The sequence below is a fragment of the Bos mutus genome, chromosome 16, assembly GCF_027580195.1.
Source record: "Bos mutus isolate GX-2022 chromosome 16, NWIPB_WYAK_1.1, whole genome shotgun sequence".
NCBI classification, from domain to species: domain Eukaryota; kingdom Metazoa; phylum Chordata; class Mammalia; order Artiodactyla; family Bovidae; genus Bos; species Bos mutus.
In genome coordinates this window covers 6456832-6474628 of record NC_091632.1, presented here as the reverse complement: position 1 = coordinate 6474628, position 17797 = coordinate 6456832, and the positions used below count along the sequence as shown (strand labels likewise).

Genomic DNA, 17797 nt, shown 5'->3' with positions numbered 1-17797 from the left:
GAGTGAGCATCACGAGCCTGTCTGACCAGGAGCTGAGACCAGCTACCTGCAACGCGTGCTGAGTCGCTCCAGTCACGTCCGACTCTGTGCGACCCCCTGGACTGCAGCCCGCGAGGCTCCTCTGTTCATGGGATTCTCCAGGCAGGAGCACTGGAGCAGGCTGCCGTGCCCTCCTCCAGGGCATCGTTCTGACCCAGGGGTCTAACCTGGCTTTCTGGTATCGCAGGCAGATTCTTTACCACTGAGCCCCCAGAGAAACCCCTGCAAGGAAGGCCTTAACTAGCAAACGTCCCTCCACAGACAGGCCGCTCACTGAGGCTCCAGGGCCAGTGTTGGCTGGAGGTGGGCCTGCTCTGTGACCCTGACGCACCTGCTCCTGGGGCAGCGGAGCCAGACTCTCCGAGGCCCTGGGCTGAGAGCAGCGGGGCTCAGGCCACACTCCATCCTGCTGCTGCCTCTGTCTCCAAGAGTCAGCCATCCTGGCCCGACTCTCCACGCCCCGAGGCCCTGGGCTCCGTGGGGAGATGGGGACAGGACAGGCCTCCCTCCGGAGGTCTGCGGGCCTCAGTCCCCCTGTCTGACCACACTGGGACCTTCAGGACAGCAGGCCTGGACCCCAGCATCCCTGACACCAGAGGCCCCTTGAGGGCTCCGGGCCCTGCAGGGCCCACAGAAAGGCCCCGCAGGCTGGTCCGGGACAGGGTGATGGAGCCAGAAAGCTCCAGTCACAGTTCTGAAGGCGGCGGGTCCTCCCCAACCCCCAGGCCTGAGGCTCCTGACTTACTGCCCAGGCGCTGTGACCCATTCAGACACAAATCTTGCTGGGGTGGGCGTGGAGCATTCCACTTTTCCAGTCAGAGTTCACTGTTAGGACCGTCTGCGTCAACAGGCCGGAGCGGGTTTGGCTGAGAGAAGGAGCCTGTGTGCAGGGGGTGCCGGTGGGGTCTCATGGCCACGCTCAGAGCAGACCCCCAGGTGCTGCCGCTCCAAGATGCTCCCCACCCCGGTTCCTCCCCGGTCTGCTCCCCAAGCAGACCCTGGGCCCGCTGCCCCGGGAGACGTAGGGGGCAGGTTGGGAGGTTTGTCTCCTAAAGCCCCCCACCCTGGTGTATGGGAGGGCTTGAAGTGGGGGGCCGTCTCCCCAGCAAAACAGAGCCTCAGCCCAGGGTTTGGAGGTTTGAGGGCCTGCTTCCTCACAGCACCCTGAGCTGCGGCAGGGTCTGAGGGCACCAGGGGACCCCCAAGACAGCAGGGGGCAGCCCTGCCAAGGACTCCTGCTTCCTGAACTGCCCGCTGGGACAGCTGACAGCGGCCTGGGGAACTACGTGTCTAGAACGCTGTGGCCGCGAGGGTGGACGGGGCCGCCGGCCAGCACTCCCAGGCACTACCTAAGACCGGGGCCAGGCTGTGGAGTGAGTGAGCGGAGACCAAGCGTGGTCCAGTTCTCCCATCCCGGAGGGGTGGGGATAGGGCCCAGGCAGAGCCGGCTTCTGGGAGCAAAGGGGGCACCTCTTGGGCACCCCTACTCTGCAGCTTTTCCTGCGCAGATGTGAGGGAGGTGGGGGCGAGGGGGCGAGGCCCCGGCCCGCCTGCCCTGGCTCAGCCCCAGGCCTCCCGGGGAGCTGGCCTGCGGCCTGAGGCGCCACTGCTCGGGAATGCAGGCCCTGGGGTGTGTCTGCAGGACCCCTCAGCCTCCAGGCTGGGAGGAGGGCCCGCTGGCGGGAGAGCAGTGGCTGCATTCATCCTGACGCACCCTCCCGGCATGGATGGGACCTGAGCCCGCCCCCCTTGGCCTCTGCTTCCCTTCCCAGGAGGAGAGCCAGCTCCTGTGGGGCCCACGCTGGGTGGGGGGTCAGGAGTGTGTCCAAAGGAGGGTGGCAGGGCTGAGGGCCACAGGGGGAGCCCGGTCACCTGGTGGGGCAAGAAAGCGAGGCACCCATGTGGTGGGAAGGAGACGGGGCCTGGGCTGGCGAGCTGACAGCGGCACTGGTTCACTGAGCTCACGCGCCAGGCCCTGGTGTAGTCACACACACACACACACACACACACACACGCACTCACACGTGCACGCGCACACTCACACGTGCACGCACACATGCATGCACGCGCGTGCACACGTGTACACACATGTACGCACATGCACACAGATTCACACACACACACGCACGTCATCTTCACAGGGGCCTGGAAGGGCAGCACTCCTACCCCCACTGAACGGATGAGGAAACCAAAGCACAGAGGGGTTAAGTAATTTCTCCAGGATCACACAGCAGCCAACTGGCAGGGCCGTGATGAGAACCCAGGCCCCGTGACCTCAACCACCACGTCATGCTGGGAGGGGAGAAAATTCACACGGGACCCCCGGGGGGCTCGTCAGATCCCGTCCTCTGCTCTCCAGGCCTGGGTTCCTCAGGGCTTGGCGGTGGGCTGGGAACACAAGGAGGGGACAGAGAGGGGAGGCGACAGCCACCTCCTCAGCCACCCCCGTGTGGCCGCACAGACGCGCTCCCCCAGCAGTTCTGGAGGATGGGGACCCCCCTCCCCCGGCTGGGGCTCACAGACTGCAGGGAGCTGTGTCCGAGCCAGACCGGGGCAGAGGTGGCAGGCGCTGCGGCTGCCTGAGGCCTGGGCTCCGCTGGGTCCCCCGGGGCCGACCAGCTTGGGCCAGGTGTGCAGGGCAGCTCCAACTCTGTCCACCCACCCTCTCGGTGCCCATGCAGCACCTGGGCTGAGGGGGGCGCAAAGGAGCGTGGGGAATTTGAGTCCCCCAGCAGGAGAGGGCAGGCATTTCGCCAGACCCCTGAGCAGTGGCCTGGGCTTGGACCCCTGTGCCTGGCTGGCCCGGGGTCTCTGACAGGCAAGGCCAGTGTGGGCCACTTCCTGGGGAGGTGGGGCGGGCCGAGTGGCAGAGGGCGCATTCCGGACCCTATAAAAAGACAGCAACCTGAGCCTAGGAATGTCAGGGGCCGGCCAGCCGGCAGGTGCGGGGCGGGGAGGGCCGGCCCCTCAGCCCCCTGGCCGCCCCAAGCCAGCCTGACCAGTGTCAGCAAACCCTCCAGACCTCGGAAATCAGCACCGGGCCCTTGCTGGAACCTCAGCTAGCAGGCCTGGCTGAGCGGTCTGCCGGGGCCTCCGCCGCGCCTCTCCCGCTGGTGGGCGGCTCTGGGTTGGCAGGAGGGGGCAGTCCTGTGCACTGGGGGAGGCAAGCAGACCCCCGGCCTCTGCCTTGTACATGTGAGCGGCACGCTCAGGACACATGCCCAGGACACACGCCTGGGACACACTTGGGACACACGCCTGGGACACAAGCTCAGGACACACGTCCAGGACACACACTCAGGACACATGCCTAGGACGCATGTTTACACATGCTCAGGACACATGCCCAGGATGCACGCTTACACGTGCTCAGGACACACGCCTGGGACACACGCCTGGGACACACTTGGGACACATGCCCAGGACACACTTGGGACACACGCCTGGGATACATGCCCGGGACACACGCTTAGGACACACACTCAAGATACACGCCCAGGACGCACACTCACACACGCTCAGGACGCACGTTCCCACCAGTCTCTAGACTGTTACCGAGAGCCCCTCCCTTCCTACCCTGGAAACCACTGGCCTGGGGCTGTCCCTCCGACTCTCAGCATGCTGCCCAGTAGGAGCACAGAGTCCTGCCTGATAGAGACCGTCCCTGATGGACGCGCCCTGTAGGACTCTGGCCCGCTGTGTGTCTCATCCAGCAACCCTAGCCTGTCATTTTTTCTCCAGGGTCATAGATTTCTGTTTCTCGAATTCTCTTTGAACCAGCTGTACTCTGCTTCTTGGTTGCTATGCGTTGAGTCAGCCTATGACCTGTGTTCCTTCTCTGTTTTAATCAGAGTCATGTCTTTACTCTCTGCTTGCGGGCACAGTGACAGACAAGCAGCTAAAGCAGTGTCTCTAGCCTGTCCCAGAGCTGGTCCCTCTGCCCACTGCCACAGGTGGGTCCCCTCGGTCTGGCCCCGGCTGCATGGAGACGCTCCCAAAGGTTTCCTTTCATTAATTCAGTCGGGAGTCCCCCCGGGGCAGGGCCCCTTCAGGCTTCACGGAGCAGGTGAGCCTTAGAGCGGCAGAGCTGACCTCCTGGGGTCCTGGGCTGCGGCCGGTGCCCTGGGTCCTTGCTGGGCTTCCACGGCCCTGCCCTTGCACCGGCCCCAGGGTGGCTCAGGGTCTATTCCGTCCTCCTGCTTCCCTGACACACGCTGGCCCTGTGTGACCGGTGTCCGCAGCCTGCACGAGGCTGGGGGACCCTGGCACAGTCAGTGCCGGTCAGTCCTGAAGACATGAAGCAGCCTGCCTGCCCTCTGGGGGTCATGGATGCGGGGCTGGATCTCTGAGCACCCTCCCTGGCCTGCGTGGCAGCAACTCCACAGTCTAGAGAGAGGGGTCCTGAGGAGGCGCCAGGAACTGCTGTCCTGGATGCCCCCTCCTCCAGCCCCACCCAAGACCACTCCCCGGGGAAGCAGAGACCTCCTGCGTCCCCTTCTGATGAGGAGGGAGCCACACGCAGTGCCCAGTCAAGGGTCCAGGTTTGCCTGTAGAGCCCACTGGACGGGCACTGTGCCTCAGTTTACTCGTCTATAGAACTGTGCTGTCCTGTGGGGCCCCGGCGGGCATTCAGGGGGACGAGGCCCTGAGTATGTCAGAGCAGTGCCCGGCACAGGGCAGGTGCCCAACAGGTGACAACCAAGACGAAGATGGTGATGATGGCGTTCGGCTGAAGGAGGGGTTGGAGGCCAGAAAAGCCGTCCAGATAAGTCAGTTGGAAGGAGAGGAAAAGGGTTAAAGAGGTTGGACACAGATAGTGGTTGGGGTGAAGAGGAAGATTTTGTCTGAGATAATCCTTTGGTCATCGCTACGAGTTGTATCCTTTGAGTCCAGAGCGACCCAGGGCCCCTGTGACCGGGGCTCTGTGGCTGGGAAGTCCCCACAGGGGTACTGAGACTCAGCACGATAAAGGCTCCTGTGCGATAGATGAGGTAGCACAGCCTACAAGGGCTTGACTCACGCAGGACCTTCTCGGAAGTTTACGGTGCTAACCCCTTTTACAGGTGAGGGCGCAGAGAAGCGAAGCAACTCACCCGAGATCACACGGCTGCAGCCCCAGGGCTTCCTCTCTGAGCCACCATCTGTGTCTCCAGCCTGGCTGAGGCAGGGCCCACGTCCCCCCTGCTGGCTGGGACGCCGTCACGGTGGCCGGGACGTGGGCACCGATCCCGCCTTCATGGATCTCTGCCACGGCGTCTCCCCAGGCCTCCTGGCTGTCTCTGGGCCTTGGCTTCCCCAGCTGCTCTGACCCAGGGCTTCCCCCTGACGAAGCGTCACGGGGGTCTCCAGCTCAGCCCGTCAGCCTGGGTGAGAGCTGGTGGGTGGAGCCGGAGTGGCTCCTGGAGGGGCCCCGGCCTCCTGGGGTTGGGGGCTCGTTCCCAGAGCAGGCGTCAGGGCTCCCCTCCTGAGCGAGGGGCCAGCTGCCCGGGGCCGCACGAGGCCCGCCCCCACTGGCCTGCAGTCACCCAGAGTGGCGGAGCCTCTGTGGTCCAGGGCTCCAACCCACACGTCCAAGGGCCTAAGGGCTCGGGCCGCACCTGCAGGGCCGGGGTGGCCCTGGCTGTCCCCTCCCCCAGGAACACCTGTAAAACCACTGCCTGCTCGTCACCCTCCCTGAAAGCCCCGCCCCCCCACACACTCCGCCCACACCCGTCAGGCGCCAGGTCTGTGGAGCCCACCTCCTAACCAACCCCCTCCACGGTCTCCAAGGCCTCTGTTCACCAGACACAGCGCTGCTGCCCCCACCCCCAGCCCGCTCTCCGAGGTGCCTGAGAGCCACTCCGACCCCAGCTCACGTCTCCACCTCGTGCCCCCCGCCCTATGTCTGCGTGGCCCCCCGCCCTGCAGGCCTGGGGGTCCTTGCAGCTCTGGTGCCCCTCTGGACCGCTGCGGGACCGGCACGCCCAGGGACGGGGCGCGTGCGGGCCTGGCCCAGGACCAGCGCCATTGAAGGTGCTGGGACGCCTTCCTGCCACTGCTCTCCCCCTGGCAGCCTCTCCTGGTCGGGGGCTACGGCCTGTTTAATGTTGGCGGGCGCAGACCCGCCCAGGCACCCCCTACCCAATGACCCGGCTGCGCCCCGGCCTGAGCCGGGGGTGGAACTGGGTGTTGCCCTGCACACAGGCCCACTGCCCCCACCTGAGGGGGACAGGCCTCCCCCAGGGGTACGCTGAGTGCCGGAGGGGTGGGGGCGGGGCTGTGCAGGGCATTGCTGACCGGGCCGTGGCACAGGCAGCCCCGGCTGGGGACAGCTGTCCGGACACGCCACACGGCGCATGCGCACAGACCTGACCCTCCCAGGACCTCGGGCAGGTCCTGCCAGGGGCCCAGGGCCCCAGCGGGCAGGGCCTGAGCTGAGAGTCTGTCCTTCGAGGCAGGGAAGGCGGGGAGGTGGCAGAAGGCGGGACCATGAGCAAGCCACTGCCCGCAGTTCCCGGCCCGTGCACCTGCTGGGCCCTGCTTACAAAACACAGAGACGAGATGGTGAAAGATTCACTGCCACCCTGAGTGCAGAGCGGCGTCCCGAGCACGGGTCCCGCCCGAGCAGGCCACACTCCGGGACTCCGGCTCTGCCCTCCCGGCCCAGGCCAGACCTGCCACCCTCTGGGGCCTCTCTGACCCCATGGCTCACACAGGTTTCCCTCAAGGGCAGCATGCTTGTGCCCCCCGCCCGACCCTGCACGTCTCCTGTCCTTTTAATGCTTGTTTGACGGACTGGACTGATGTCTGTGCAGACGGGAACTCGTTCACAAGGCCAACCCCCGTGGTGCCAGGGGCGTAACAGACACTCGACAAATGTTTGTTAAATGAACAAGAGAGTGAACGGTGGTCCGGACGCCTCCCTTCTCCCAACCGTGGCTCTGCTGGATGGCTGGGGGTGGGGGACGGGAGTTCTCAGGCCTTCCTCAGGTTCTTGTAAGGCAGCCAATTGTGGGAAGAAGAGAAAAAGGCCCCCGATGCCTCCCCGTTGCTCTGCCCACCCTCACTTCCCTCTCGCTGGTTTTTGGGATGATGAACATGTAACAGACAAGGGGAGGTGGGAGGCCTCAGCGGGGAGCTGGCCGTGTGACCGTCAGTGTCCCCGCCCTCTCGGGCCATCACAGTCGGGGTCCCTCACGGACGAGCGACAGCCTGTCCAGGTCCGACCCTCGCCGTGGCGGTGGCTGTCTGGGAAGGCTTCCCGCGTGGTCCTGCCTGGGGGTCCTCCTCGTCTCTACAGACTCTGTCACTCAGCCCACAGCACCCTCTAGACTTGGGGGGCTGCTTTGTTTCAAGATGGAAAGCCATGTGCCCGCTAAGATCTCTGACGCTCTCTGGAGGATGGAGCGCCTTTCCAAAGCCGTCAACCTCTTAGGGAGTTGAAATGGAAATGACACCCCCAGACACGAACCCCTGAAGGGCGGGGTGGACGCAGGGCGTAGAGAAGGGACCCATCCCAGGACCCAGGGCTCCGAGGAGCGCCTCCTCACACCTGCCTTCACCACGTCGGATCCCACTCTCTGCATTTTTCCAGTTATAGCCAAGCACACTCTTAGATTCCCAGCTTCTCCCCAACCCAAGATAGATGGATCCCATGGAAAGCAGCGTCATGCAGAGGCAGAGACAGCGCTGCCCTTCCAGGCCCTGGAAGCATGCGGCCAGCTTCCTCCTGCCCTCCCTGCAGAGTTAGTGCCCGAAAAGTCTGCTGAAATGAGGGGGTGCACCGCCCTGTCCCCCGGGAGCCTGGGTGGTAGATGCCCAGGGCCACGGCCTCCAGGGGCTTTCCCGGGGCGTCCGGCTTGTTGCCGCATTGGCGGCACAGCGATCCAGTCAAGTCTGAAAGTCAGAGCCTGAGTCTGAGACTCTCTGGGAAGACGGACACGTGGGGGGACCCTGGGCAGGGTACCCAGACCCCCTGAGTCTCAGCTTCCTTGTCTCACAATGGGTCTAATGCCTTCACGGGGGAGTAAAAGAGACAATAATGCAAAATCCTGCATTTAGCACAGAACTGGGCGTCTAATAAGCGCTTGGGCAATGTCGGGCATCTGACTATGATCTGGTTTTCAGGTAAGTCCGTCTTTTATCGTCTCCAAGCCTCAGTTTTCTCATCACAAACAGGCTGAGGCGGGAGGAGCAGGACAGCCTGACCCTGGAAAACCCCCTCCAGCTGCAGCACTCCCTGGCCCGAGGACGTGTTGTGGGTGCTGGGCCGAAGGGAGCATGGTGCTGACACAAGCTCCCCGGAAAAGCAAGCTCCGCAGAAGCGCGTTTCTTCCGAGTCACACCCAGGGAAGGCAGATGAGCATTCAGCCCCTGGCCTCACTAAGCCTGTTTCTGCATCTGTCAAACGGGCCTGGCTTAGGGGCTGTGGTGTGGAGGACACGGCCACTCTCCCACAGCGCTCAGCGGTGAGCCCAACGGCCACAGGAGTGGAGCCAGAGCCGAGGTCACCTCCAAAGCTGACTGAGGCCCTTTGTAACCTTTGCCAAAGCCCCCTGATCATCACTAACAAGCTTCCTGACTCAAAATTAGGCCAGAACACTGAGCCCCGTGCTCAGCCTGTAGCACCCTAACCAATCGTGCATGCGTGCGAGCTAAGTTGATTCAGTCGTATCTGACTCTTTGTGGCTCCACAGACTAGCCCACCAGGCTCCTCTGTCCATGGGATTCTCCAGGCAAGATACTAGAGCAGGCTGCCATGACCTCCTCCAGGGGATCTTCCCAACCCAGGAATGAACCCGTGTCCCTTACGCCTCCTGCTTTGGCGGTGGATTTTTTTACCCCTAGTGCCATCTAGGGAAGTCCACCCTAACCAATCACCTAACAGCAACCTTCCAGCAGGAATTTTCTTTGTCTTGAGGCTATAAAAATTGGCTCCTAAACCAGGAAAGCACTGTCTCTCTCAGGTCTGTTAGGAGGTCGGCCCGCTGAGCTCGCAGCGCCCCCGTTTTCTCTGATCTTTGTTCTTAGCAAACTCATTCCCTTCTGAAATGCTCTCGAGTCTGGACATTCCTTTCCGGCCCGCGCTTGGACCGCCTCAGCACTTAGCACGGAGCTGGCACAGCGGGTACTTCTCAGTGCTGGCTGCTGCTATGACGGAATCCAGCCCAGCCAGGTTTCCCTGCGGAGCTCAGAGCCGCTCAGCCCGCCCTGCAGGTCTCGGGGACGGGTCTGTATCCTCCTGGGGGGGTGGGGGGTGAAGCTCCAGCATCCCGCACCGGGCAGCGGGCGGGCAGGGGAAGGACCACCCTCTTACCAGGCCGAGGTTCAGTCTGTTGTTGTCGTCCTCCGGCATGGGCAGGTACACGGCCAGGGCCACGCAGTTGGCAAAGATGGTGAGTAAGATGATGGTCTCGAAGGGTCTGGGGCGGAGTTAAGGAGAGAGTGAGGCGCGGGACTTGCGGGTGGAGCAGAGAGTGCGCTGGGGGCCTCTGTGGACACCAAGGCCCAGGGACGGGCCCACATCGCACTTCTGCTCCTGGCGGGGGTGCGGGCGGGGACCCTCCTCCAACAGGGGTGCCTGAGACGCTCAGGGACCGTGAGGCGCTGGCTCCCGTCTGGGGCCACTCAGTTCCAACGCTCAGGGAGTCTTGAGTCCCATCTCAGTCCCTACATCCCCGCCCCTCGCCCGGCCCCCCACCCCTCTGTCCCCTCGAAGGTGCTACAGTCAGACAGTCCTCGGGGCCTCGGAGGAGCATCCAGGGAGGCTGGGCTGGTGCGAGCTGGGCGAGGCCCCCGGGGCGGGACGGGGAGCGGCTATGCGCCCTGAAACCTGGCCTCTGCGGCCTGAGCGGGGGAGACTGCCCTGAGGCAGCTGCACCCCCAGGTCCCAGTGTCCCTACACGGGGCGAGCCAGCCAGTCTCCAGAGGGCACCCCCAGGCTCCCTGGACTTGCTGGCGAGCAGTAGGGGCCCTGGGGGAGGCCACCAGGGGAGGTGGGGGTGGTGGGGACTGAGGGGTGAAGGTGGAGGAGTGGAACTGTGCGTGAGTGGATGGTGGGGGTGCGCCCTGTGTCCACAGCCCACGGGAAGGCCCCGTGCCCTTCCCAGACACCTTCCTCGGGTTTGAGGCGAGGTGGCCTCAGGGCAGAGACCTGGAGAGGCACCGGGAGACAGGCAAGAGAGGCCCCCGGCTCCTCAGACGGAGTGGGCGGGGCCCAGGGTGGGCACAGCAGTGTGGGGCAGGCCGGGCCCCACCGGGTGCCCGGCTCCGGGTTCCCCGCCCTGCAGCCCCTTCACTCTCTTTCTTCTAGGCACCAGCTGGTAGGAGCCCAGTCTTCCAAAGCCCCTCAGAAACATTCCAAATATCCCAGCCGGCGCACTCAGCGCCCCATGACAACGGCCTTCCCTCAGAAACATTCCAAATATCCCAGCCGGCGCACTCAGCGCCCCATGACCGCACTCAGCGCCCCATGACAACGGCCTTCCCTCTGCCCTCATATCTCCCCCTGGCCCAGCAAGCTGGGTGTTTGCATCATTCTTCCTCCCGGAGCTGATGCCAGCGTGGAGGGGGTCACGTCCCTGTGCCCAGGACGTGCGGCCCAGCTGGGCCTGATATCCACACAGAGCTCGGTGCCCACCCCACCGGCCTCCCAGCCAGCCTGCCGGCTTCCGCCACCCTGTCCCATGTCAGGGCCTCCACGCCTTCCAGCACCTTCCAGAGGCGGCCTCGGGGCCCTGCGCCTCACCCCCAGCCCCTGTGCCTGCGCCAGGGCTGCCTTCCCAAAGGCCCCCGGCTGTACCCCCAGGCCCCGGTGCCCGGCCTCCAGAGCCTGTGATCGCTGAGCCCCCTCCTCCCCTCCGCATGGCGCCTGAAGGATACTTCCACTCGACGATGCTGATGCAGGCTTTCCGCACGGGGTTCTGGAGGGTCAAGCAGAACAAGGCCCGGGGCGGCCTGGGCAGGACCTCCGGGACGGGCTTCTTGGCCTGCTTCCTCCGCAGGCCCTCGTCCTGGGCCGGGGCCGGCTCCATGGCTCCCGCGGCCTCAGCCTTTCCTGCTCCCCTACCGCTGTCCTCTCCTCCCCGCGTCCCAGCGCCCCCGCCTCCGGGACTGGGCGGCTGAGCTGGGGCGCCTGCCCTGCTGAGCCAGCTGGGCGGGGCGGGATCACTCTCCCTGCTCCGGGGGTAAAATTAGCCTCCCCTGGCTCCCCACTGGCCAGCCCTGGGCTCCACAGCCAGGCAGCTGTCACCTCTCCCCGGCCCAGCCGGCGGCATCCCGGTATGTCCCCAAAGAGGCAGGGGGAGGGTCACATGCGGGCCCAGGCTGGAGTAGCGGACGGAGAGCTCAGGAAGTGATCTGGAGCCCCCAGCCTCACTGAGCCTACTGAGGGGCCACCGACACCAGCTCCTGGGTTTCAAGATTAGTCCCCCTCCCCACCCCAAGACACGGTCCGGAAAAGCTGCTGGGTGGCCCGGCTCAGTAGGAATCCACAGCCCTCCCTGCCATCTTGACCCACTCTCACCCCCACACCCCCAAGACCCTCCAATCTCACCCCCACGCCCCGGGGTGTTCCCCACCCCACCCCACTGCCCCTAACTGTGCAAGGGGCAGGTGTCTGCCCCTGGGACTCTGCCCCTGGCAGGTACTGAGCTCTGCGTGAACGTCAGCTGAATGCATAAGCGAACAGAACACCCCACAGGCAAGTGCTCTGAGTGGAAGGAGACTGGGTCGCCAGGGAAAAGAGGTGGACAATGACCCGGAACCACAGAGCCCAGCATCTTTATTTAGCCCCTTGGTGCGAACACAGCACATACACCACGCGGCCCGCGTGCCACAGAGCACAGGATGAGGGGAAGAGGTCCCCTCCTGAACTGGGCAAGGAAGAGGCCACACTGCGGGCTGGGGGCTGGGAGCCTTGGGTCCTCCTGTAAGGAAGCCAGGCAGCAGCAGGGACCACACGTCCTCCCCCGCCGCCCTCACCCCGGGCTGGGTGCCAGCTGCCTGGCCTGCAGCTCACCCTCGGGGTGTCCCTGGGAGGCGGGCTGGCAAGCTCCCAAAGAGACGCTGGTGTCTGAGGCCATCTCCTGGAGAGTCCAGGCGAGGCCCGCCCATCAAAGCAGGCTTGCCTTCTGGGCTGCGCCTGGGGCCCCGGGGTTAGGGATCAGGGCCGCAGTGGCCCGGTACACACCGGAGCCTGGGCTTAGACCTGTTCCCGCGCGGGGCTGAGGCCAAGCCGGAGCCCGACCCCGGGGTGGCCTCACTCGTGCCCCGTGTCCGCCCGCTGTAAGGGCCCGGGCCGGGGTGGCGCTGGCGCAGGGAGGATGCGGCGGACCCCGGAGTGTAGAACGGCGGGAACCCCGGGGACCCGGAGCCTCCCGAGCCTGGGCAGCCCCACCCTGCTCAGTGGCTGCACTCCTCCGACTCGAAGAAGGGCGAGGAGGAGCCGCAGGAGGGCTCGGCCGAGTCGGGCACCAGGGAGGGCGCCGCCCGGGGCTCGCGGGGCGCGGCGCCGTCGGGGGCGGCGCTCAGCAGCTCCTGCAGGTGCTTGATGTAGCGGATGGCGGCGCGCAGGGTCTCCACCTTACTGAGCCGCTTCTCAGCCAGGGCGCCGGGCAGGTGGCCGCGGAGCCGCGCGTAGCCCTCGTTGACGCAGCGGACGCGCTGGCGCTCGCGCTCATTGCGCTTCTGGATGAAGGCGGGCTCGAAGGGGTAGTCGCAGGCGCCCAGGGCGCCGGGGAAGGGCGCTCCCGGGAAGGCGGCGGCGTAGGCGTCGCAGTAGGGCGGCCCGGCGGCGCCCGGGTAGAGCAGGAAGGGCACGGCGCCCAGGGGCTCGGCGCCGGCCGGGGGCGCCGGCCGCGGAGGGGGCCCGATGCCCAGCGGCAGGCACTCGGGAGCCGCTGCGGGCCGGCGGGCCGCCAGCGCCCGGCAGAAATCTTCGTTCATGGTGCCGCGCGGAGCCGGACCGAGCGAGCCCCGAGTCGCCCCGGCTCGGGGTCTGCGCGCCCTGCGCGCGGGGCGAGTCACATCGCCGGCCGCGGCTCGGGGCGCACGGACTGGTCAGCGCTTATTTCCGCTCTCGGGGGAGGCTCCGAGGTCCCCCTAAGGCGCGCCATCGCGGCGGACTGGGCGGCCGCGCAGAGGCGGGATCCCAGGCCGGGCGCGGGCCTTCCCAGGGGCGCGACTCTGTGGCTCCGGCGGCCCGCGCTGGGCTCTTGGTCCTCGCCGCCTTCGGGGACCCTGGCCTGCTGCTTAGAGTGCGCCGCGCCGCAGAGGCTCCGGGGGAACCGTCTCTAAAGAGGAGAGTGAACATGTCAGTTAGAAAAGGGCTTTCTTTGGGGGCTCCTTTGTGTCCCCCCTCACCCCCGCGACCCTCCAAGGCAATTGTAAGCATCAGGAGCGGAGGCGGTGGGCTGCTGAAGACACTCGCGGAGCAGGGTTTGGACCCCCGTTCACCCCTTCTTGCTGGGGTGACCTCTCTGAGCCACGGTTTCCAGTAGGGAGAGATTTAAAACATCCTTCCCAGGAGAACAACGCGGTATGAGGACCAAGTAGGAAAAGAAATACACCCGAAGATACCTCCTCCAGGGCCTGCCTTATAAAAGTGCCCGGCGATGTCCTCTCCGTTGAGAGTGAGGGGCACATCTCCTCACTCGCACCTGCGGGGCCCCCGCCTGGGGGAGGGTTGGGAGCTGGGGGGAGGGGGAGAAGGGGGCGTGTGCGGGCTCCGGCCCCCTGGGTTTGTCCCTCCTGCCTCTGAGTGCGCAGAGCCTGGCGGTCCAGTCTGCACAGGTAAGTGCTTGTTAAATAACTGACCAGGTGGATGAGACAGGAAGCTGGGCTGGTTGTGGGACTGAGTTACACACAGCCTTTCCCAGACTTCAGGCGCTGTCGCTTTAGAAATGATTGGCCTGGGCTGCGTTTAGGGGCTACCAACCCCTTCCCAGCACCCCCACCCACGATTATCAGATCCCACTCTGTCGTCACTGACCCGCCCTCTCCCTGTGTGTCTGCGTGCCCCGCCGGTACCCTCTGCCCCGTCACATGCTCTGCAATCGTGCCCTCCCCACTGGAGACCTCAGGGTCCCGCCACCCCTGGGGGCAGTTATGGCGCAGCAGGGGCCAGAAGCAGAGCCAGGCCTTCTGTGTGACAGAGGGCCGCCTCTGTCCCCAGCCGGGGACGTGGCTCAGACCCCCGACAGGTCCCTGCACCTTCTCATCACTCCCTCCTCCAGCTCCCAGGCTGGGCCCGGCTAGCTCCGCCCTCTGCAGAGGGGCACTGGGGAGTCAACAGTCCCCTAAGCACCTGCTCTTGAAAGAGTATGTGAGGCTTTGGGACAAGACCACACACCCCTTCCCCGCTCCATGGCCTCCAAGGGACCCCCTTGGGAGGGAAGTTTCCTTCAAGGGATGGTTCCAGACAATCTCTTCCAAACGGTCCCTTCACTCCGTCAGGACCAGTCTCCCCTGACACTCTGCCTGCTCCTGACCTCACCCCTTGGCTGACAAAGACCCAGCCAGTCGTGGCCCCTCTGCTTCCCAGTCCTGCCTGTGCTGACTGTGTGAATTCTCCAGCCCCCGACATGGGTGTTCGAGGCTGTGTGCTCTGAGTCTCAGCCAGACAGTAAGCTGCCAGAGGGCAGGGCTTCCTCTCATTCTTAGGTAGTGCCCCTCAGTCCCTTGCAGTGCGGGCATGGAAGGGGTGCTCAGAATTATTTGCAATCAGTCCTCTTGTTTTAGAAAAATACGAGACCCAGACTGTCCTCTCCCGGGTGATCCCTGCCTCTTCAAATTCAATTTATTTGAATATAATTTGGTAGAGGTCAGAAATTTATTTACATCTAATGACAGTTTGAATAAATACAACTGAGTGTTTGTGTCTCTTCGGTGTTCAGCACCTGGTCACTTTCTTTACATGCTGTTTACATTGTTTATAAGATAGTCACTGAAGCAAGAACCCTCACAGCTTGACCATGTGTTTCTTGAACCAGGTCTGTCTTTCCTGTTAGACAAGGACTGATAATGTGGCTATAAAGACCTATAAAGAAAGCTGAGCGTCGAAAAATTGATGCTTTTGAACTGTGGTGTTGGAGAAGATTCTTGAGAGTCCCTTGGACTGAAAGGAGATCCAATCAGTCATGAATATTCATTGGAAGGATTGATGCTGAAGCTGAAGCTCCTATACTTTGGCCACCTGATGCAAAGAACTGACTCACTGGAAAAGACCCTAATGCTGGGAGGGATTGGGGGCAGGAGGAGAAGGGGACAACAGAGGATGAGATGGCTGGATGGCATCACCGACTCAATGGACGTGAGTTTGGGTAAACTCTGGGAGTTGGTGATGAACAGGGAGGCCTGGTGTGCTGCAGTCCATGGGGTCGCAAAGAGCTGCTGACCGACTAACTGATACCGTGGCAGTGAGCTCAGGTGAGGCTGCGGCTGCAGGTGATCTGTGATCTGTGTTTTCCTCTGTGGAATGCTCTACCCTGGCGAGGAGCAGAAGGACGTAGGGTGTAGGTTATCCTCAAGAGGGCGTCTGTTCTAGCCCTGGGAACTGGGATGGAGCCGTGCACAAAACACTTAGTGAAATAGTAACAGTAACAGCTGTCATTTATTACCCTTGATGTGCATGGCTTCCTGCCAAGTGCTTTAAGTGAAACATCACGTTTATTCCTACACCATTCTTGTGAGGTTTTTTTGCTAAGTCACTTCAGTCGTGTCTGACTCTGTGTGACCCCATAGACGGCAGCCCACCAGGCTCCCCCGTCCCTGGGATTCTCCAAGCAAGAACACTGGAGTGGTTGCCATTTCCTTCTCCAATGCATGAAAGTGAAGTCGCTCAGTCGTGTCCGACTCTTAGCGACCCCATGGACTGCAGCCCACCAGGCTCCTCCATCCATGGGATTTTCCAGGCAAGAGTACTGGAGTGGGGTGCCATTGCCTTCTCCATCTTGTGAGGTGGTGGTGGTTTAGTCGCTAATTCGTTCATCCCACTCTTGTGGCCTCATGGACTGTAGCCCTCCAGGCTCCTCTGTCCATGGGATTCTCCAGGCAAGAATACTGGAGTGGTTGCCTTTCTCTTCTCTAGGGGATCTTCCCCACCCAGGGATGTAACTCAGGTCTCCTGCATTGCAGGCAGATTCTTTACTGACTGAGCCACCAGGGATGCTCATTTCATCCGGTTTAGAGGTGAGAAAGCTGAGGCTCATACAGGTGAAGTTACTTACCCAAGGTTCCACAGTCAGTGATCTCGTGAACCCCTATCCGTCTCCCCTCACCCCGGCTCCCCCTCTATTTCTCCTAGAGTTTCCCATTGGAATCAAAAGTTCAGAAGGGCGGTGCTGACCTAACACGGGGCTCTTACTAACCTATGCTTCCTGTTGGAGGAGCTGTTCTTCAGGTTCAGATGAGGGCGCTGAGCTCCTGCCAGGTCAGAGTGGTGCCAGAGGTCCCCGGGTGGTCCTGGGAAGTTAATGCCCCTTGAAGATGCTTTAAGGAGTATGGCCGTGGGAGGGGAGGGCCAGGCAGAGTCAAGTACCTGGAGCCGTATCCCCGGGAACCCGGCGAGGAGGCCCCTGCCTGAGCTTAAGAACTGCAGAACCAGGCTCCTCCTTCATCCGCAGAACCCCAGCAGGATCTGACCCGCAGCTGGGAACCAATGCTTGGCCTCTGCTCCCTGACTGGGCAGAACCAGTGTCAACAGCGACACCGTGTGGCGGCGAGGAGCAATAGCAGCGGCAGTTTGCTGAAATTCAAGGTCAGGAATGCACTAGGACTCCCCCCACCCGAGTCCCCAGGGCTTTTGGAAAATTCAGAGTAAGGGAGGATCTCCAAGAAGAGCCATGAGGTTTTCCGTTAACCTCCCAGAGGGGGTGGGTCAGTTCCCATCAGTTAACTGTTCATTACATACAGATACAGGAAAGGTGTGTCATTAAACATATTTTGGATTTTGAACCAAAAAACCGCAGATTGTGTCAGTATGAATCAACTTACTAGCTAAAAGTGTGCTTCTGAAATAGTGTGTGCGGGGCTGTCCCCGCCCATGAGGCACCGGTGGCTGCCTCGTGGGAGCCACCCACGAGGCACTCTCCACCCTTCTAGGGACCTGGCTCCTCGCAGGCAGGGCTCCTTGCCCTGGGCGCTGGTCAGGCAGCCACCAGCAGGGTCTCCTGGGCTCCCTTCCCCCGTCCTCGCTGCTCGCAACTCTGCATCAGGTGCATTTGCCCCCCCGCATTAGCTCCTTGTCTGCATCCTGCCAGAGGCTCTCACTGCCCACCCACCCCCCCACCTCTGCCCACGGCACATCTCAGCTCCTTGTTGATGGCTTCCGGAGCATGGCCTGCCCACCCGGGTCCTCCCCTCCGAGGTGTCCACGGTCACCTGGCGCCCCCACCCCCTTCCCCCAGCCATGTGCTCTTCCTTTCCTGTAAGGAAGCCGAGGACTTGGAGAGACAGCATGCGTGGGCTTTGCCTCCAGCGAAGGTGTCTGCTGAGGGCTTTCCCCAGAGTGCTCCGCGGTCAGACACTTTGAGAAACGAGCCCCTTCATCCTTTCCTGTAGACGCGTCCCAGAGAAAGACCGGCAGTGGAGAGCTGCTTGCCTTTAACCCAGAGACCCTGAGTGGGCCTCTCAAACCCCCAGTGGCCTTCACCAGGCTCTGTTCAGGGTGATATGTGAGGATCTTCTTAGTGTCCTGGAGGCCACTGGAGAGCCCTCTGCTTGGAGCCCCTCCTGACACGGCCCCCGGACCCAGGCTGTAAACAGTAAATGCAAGAACTCA

At 63.2% G+C, this 17797-nt stretch overlaps 2 protein-coding genes across 2 annotated transcripts in view; both read right to left on the bottom strand.

Moving 5' to 3' along the window:
- Window positions 1-11146, bottom strand: part of CACNA1S (calcium voltage-gated channel subunit alpha1 S) — a 56697-nt gene extending 45551 nt beyond the window's left edge. The window contains exons 1-2 of the mRNA XM_070384657.1: window positions 10900-11146; window positions 9335-9440 (exon numbers count right to left, since the gene is read on the bottom strand). Coding sequence (XP_070240758.1) covers window positions 9335-9440; window positions 10900-11051 — 258 coding nt within the window. The 5' untranslated portion in view covers window positions 11052-11146. The remainder of the gene's footprint in view (window positions 1-9334; window positions 9441-10899) is intronic.
- Window positions 11147-11795: 649 nt separating this feature from the next.
- ASCL5 (achaete-scute family bHLH transcription factor 5) lies at window positions 11796-13425 on the bottom strand. The gene has a single exon (XM_070384658.1). It carries the CDS (start codon window positions 12961-12963, stop codon window positions 12421-12423), a length of 543 nt encoding a protein of 180 aa, XP_070240759.1. The 5' UTR covers window positions 12964-13425; the 3' UTR covers window positions 11796-12420.
- Between the last annotated feature and the right edge of the window lie 4372 nt (window positions 13426-17797).